At 57.6% G+C, this 3303-nt stretch overlaps 1 protein-coding gene across 1 annotated transcript in view; it reads left to right on the forward strand.

Moving 5' to 3' along the window:
- Window positions 1-3303, forward strand: part of RELL2 (RELT-like 2) — a 10269-nt gene that overhangs the window by 488 nt on the left and 6478 nt on the right. Inside the window, exons 2-5 of the mRNA XM_010145500.1 lie at window positions 280-493; window positions 2113-2178; window positions 2257-2323; window positions 2628-2816. Coding sequence (XP_010143802.1) covers window positions 286-493; window positions 2113-2178; window positions 2257-2323; window positions 2628-2816 — 530 coding nt within the window. The 5' untranslated portion in view covers window positions 280-285. The remainder of the gene's footprint in view (window positions 1-279; window positions 494-2112; window positions 2179-2256; window positions 2324-2627; window positions 2817-3303) is intronic.

A 3303-nucleotide genomic window follows, 5' to 3' on the forward strand; every position in this document is an offset into this window, starting at 1 on the left:
ACTGCCCTTGGGATGTCTCTTGCCAGGTGTGTGCAGGGCAGCGGTGTCCTTGGAAGGCTGTGCCAAGCTGCCTCCAGCCCACCCTCTTGTCCGTGGGGCCGCTGCCACACTGGACCTTGCGGGGTGAGAGCCGAGCCCTTGGCAGCCCACCCTGAGCCAGGAGCTGGCTCTGCCCCAAGGAGGGTGGGAGAAAGAGGAGGAGGAGGAGTAGGATGGGCACGGGAAGTCTGGCAGGGGGTGAACACTGGGGTCTCTGACCCACCTTCCCCCTTCTCCTAGATCCGCATGTCAGACCAGAACAGCACCGACGATGGGGAGTCAGACCCCCAGCACAGCCTGTCTATGGTCTTCCTCCTCGTCCTTGTCTTCTTCATCATGGGGCTGGTGGGTTTCCTGATCTGCCATGTCCTGAAGAAGAAGGGCTACCGGTGCCGGACTTTCCGGGACGAGCTTGACCCAGATAACAAAGATGTGCTGGCAGAGCTCCAAGCCAGTGAGTGCTGGAGCGAGGGGGGCTCCGTGGGGGCTTGGGTGCTGCGCTTGGCTTGTCATGGACCAGTGTTTCTCAAACACACTCCTGGAGTGCTGGCTGGGGGTGGGAGGGTTGCCTGTCATGAGCTGCTGGGTTGGGAAAAAGGGATGAGGTGCCGAGAGCATCATGGTGTTCCCTGGGGATCAGGAGCGCGTGGCCCAGAGAGCCCTCTGATCTGCTGACTCTGCAGCCTGGTGGTTCCAGGGAGGTGGGAGCCAGTGTCTGGCCCTTCTCCCGGTGGTGTTATGACCAAAAGTTAGTTATGATGAACAGCCAGGACCTGTCGAACCCCCAGTGTCTGAATTATAACCCATGTCCCCTACAAGGAAAGCATCCTCCAGCCAGGACATGAGCTCCTTCGGTGTTAGGAGGTCCAGCATGGGGCCAGCACAGTGTCTGCTAAGGGTCATGTCCTCTTCCAGTCCCCCTTGTGCTCATGTGACATTTGGGTATTTTTTCCGTCACTTCAGGCCACTGTAACTGGCTCCCGGGTGGTAGGATTGGGAAGTCAGGGCAGCGTTGAGCGTGGGGCCAAGCCGGAACCGGGTCCAAGCAAGCTCTGTTGTTTGGTGGTTTCATGGGGCTCTGCTGAAATGGAGAAGACAGGTTCCTCTGGCTGTGTTCTTACCTGGAAATGGTTAGAAGGTGCTACATACATAACCCCTCTGGCTTCTCTGAGCCACCATCAGCACTTGGGAGGGTCAGCACGTCCCACTGCTGCTTCTCATGCATAGGAGGGAAAGGTGGCTCCTCCAGCTCCTCCACAGATGCAGCGGGAGCTTCCAGGTGCCCTTGGACATGCCTCTCTGGCTTCAGTGACACGGCTGCACATGACACAGTGACAGCGTCTGAACCTTCCAGGTCAGGCTTTGACTGCTGGAATTGCCACAGCCCAGGGAAACATCTCTGTGGGCTTCCAAGAGTCCAGCAGCAGCCCCTGGCCATGACCTTTGAGGCAGCTGCCTACTAGACCATGGCTCTGACCTGCTCACAGGAACGTATAATGCTGCAGATTGGGCTGAAGGTCCAGCCAGCCAGGTCTCCTGCCGCCAGCAGTGTCAAGAAGCAGGCTGCGATGAATGCTGGGGATGAATACCACAACGAAGCACACACCGAGCCGAGTTTCCCAGCACAGCCTTCTAAGCTTCTAACAGTGTGTAGCTCCGGGGCTTTCTCCATCAGAGATGGTTTCTCTGTATTTAACAGGCCCCAGTGGGTTTCTCCTCTGTGAACTTGGAGGCTTTTAGCACCCGCAGCACCCTGCACCCAGGGGCTCCAGGGCTGGGCTGTTCCCATGAGGAGCCTCCTCTTTCAGTCTGTTTCAAACCCACTCCCCACTTGTTTCTTGTGATACTCCCTGGTTCTGAAGGAGCAACACAACCCCCATCTCCCTGCACACGTGGCTGCTGTTTCAGCCATTTCTTTTCCAGGGTGAGGGATCTGGTGTTTCCCAGGGGCTTCCCAGCCTGAGGGGCACAGAGGCATCTCCAATCTCTCTGCTGACATGGCTGCTCCTGGGGAGGGACTGGTGAGCCGAGTGTCTGAGTCCCAGCCCTCAGTGCCGTGTCTTCTCTTTTCAGATGAAGAGGAGGAGCTGAACGAGGACACTGTGGAGAAGATTGTGAGATGCATCATCCAAAACGAAGGTGAGCATTTCCTAGGGCTGGCCCGGAGGTGTGCTGACTGCTTTGGTGAAACACATTCCTTTTTTCCTCTCTCTTCAGCAAACGCAGAGGCCCTCAAGGAGATGCTGGGGGACAATGACGGGGACATCCCAGTGCCAGTGCCCAGGTGAGGGAAGCCTTTACCAGCTTGTGGCTCCTGCCACAGTAAGGGAGAAGCAGCCTTTGGGTATCACCTTGGTCTGGAGGCTTTGCAGCCAGCACCCTTTCAGTATCTTCCCAACAAGAATTCTTGCTCCCCCAAGGGTTGTGGTGAGCCCTTCCCTAAGGGGACCTGCTCTTCCTTATACCTGTCCTCGCAGGAGGTCCCCTCCAGAGCTGCTGCTTCTCAGGGCTTGCTGCAGTGAGGCTGCGCCAAGATTGGAATGTCTCCTCCAAATAACATGACCTATCATGTCCTTCTGCTGTTGCAGCCTTTGTCCCCACCGTAACAGCCAGGACGGAGGCCCACCACATCACCACACAGTGCATCTGGGCTCCACGCAGGCCCCCTGCATCCACTGCAGCAAGAGGAAGAGGCACCCGCTGCATCGACAAGGACGGTCCAAGGATGGCAAGGGCAGGATGCATCCTGGAGAGACCACCGTCTTCTCAGTGGGCAGGTACTTAAATGAGCCTTGCCAGACACGGCCCATCTGCTCTGATGGAGCACACACCATGGAGAGCCTTCTCAGTTGCCCCGTTCCTTTCCCCACGCCAGGCACCCTCTTGCTCTTCCCCACTCACATGCCCTGGTAGCAACTCTGCAGCTGGGAATCATGAGGTTCCAGCTGCCTCTTGCACCTGGAAATGCCTGTGGTATGTGGCAGGTCATGACGCACTGGTGGCTTCCCTCCTTCTTCGGGAAGGTGACTCAAGGCTGGGTTGTCCTGCTGACTCAGGGCTGAGCAGAGCCCCACATCCAAGTCCTTTCAAAACCTGCTGTCCCAGCCTCACGTGAGCAGGGCTCTTGCTGCCCAAGAGGAGCAGTGGGGCCAGTCTTTAGGGATCTCCTGGGTGGTGGTGGTGGTGGGGTAGTGGTAGTGACAGCAGGTCGTGGGTGCAAGTTATCAGCCACCACTGTGAGAATGAAAGAGCAGCTGTGCTCCC

The sequence above is a fragment of the Buceros rhinoceros genome, unplaced genomic scaffold (assembly GCF_000710305.1).
Source record: "Buceros rhinoceros silvestris isolate BGI_N320 unplaced genomic scaffold, ASM71030v1 scaffold28101, whole genome shotgun sequence".
Taxonomy (NCBI): Eukaryota; Metazoa; Chordata; class Aves; order Bucerotiformes; family Bucerotidae; genus Buceros; species Buceros rhinoceros.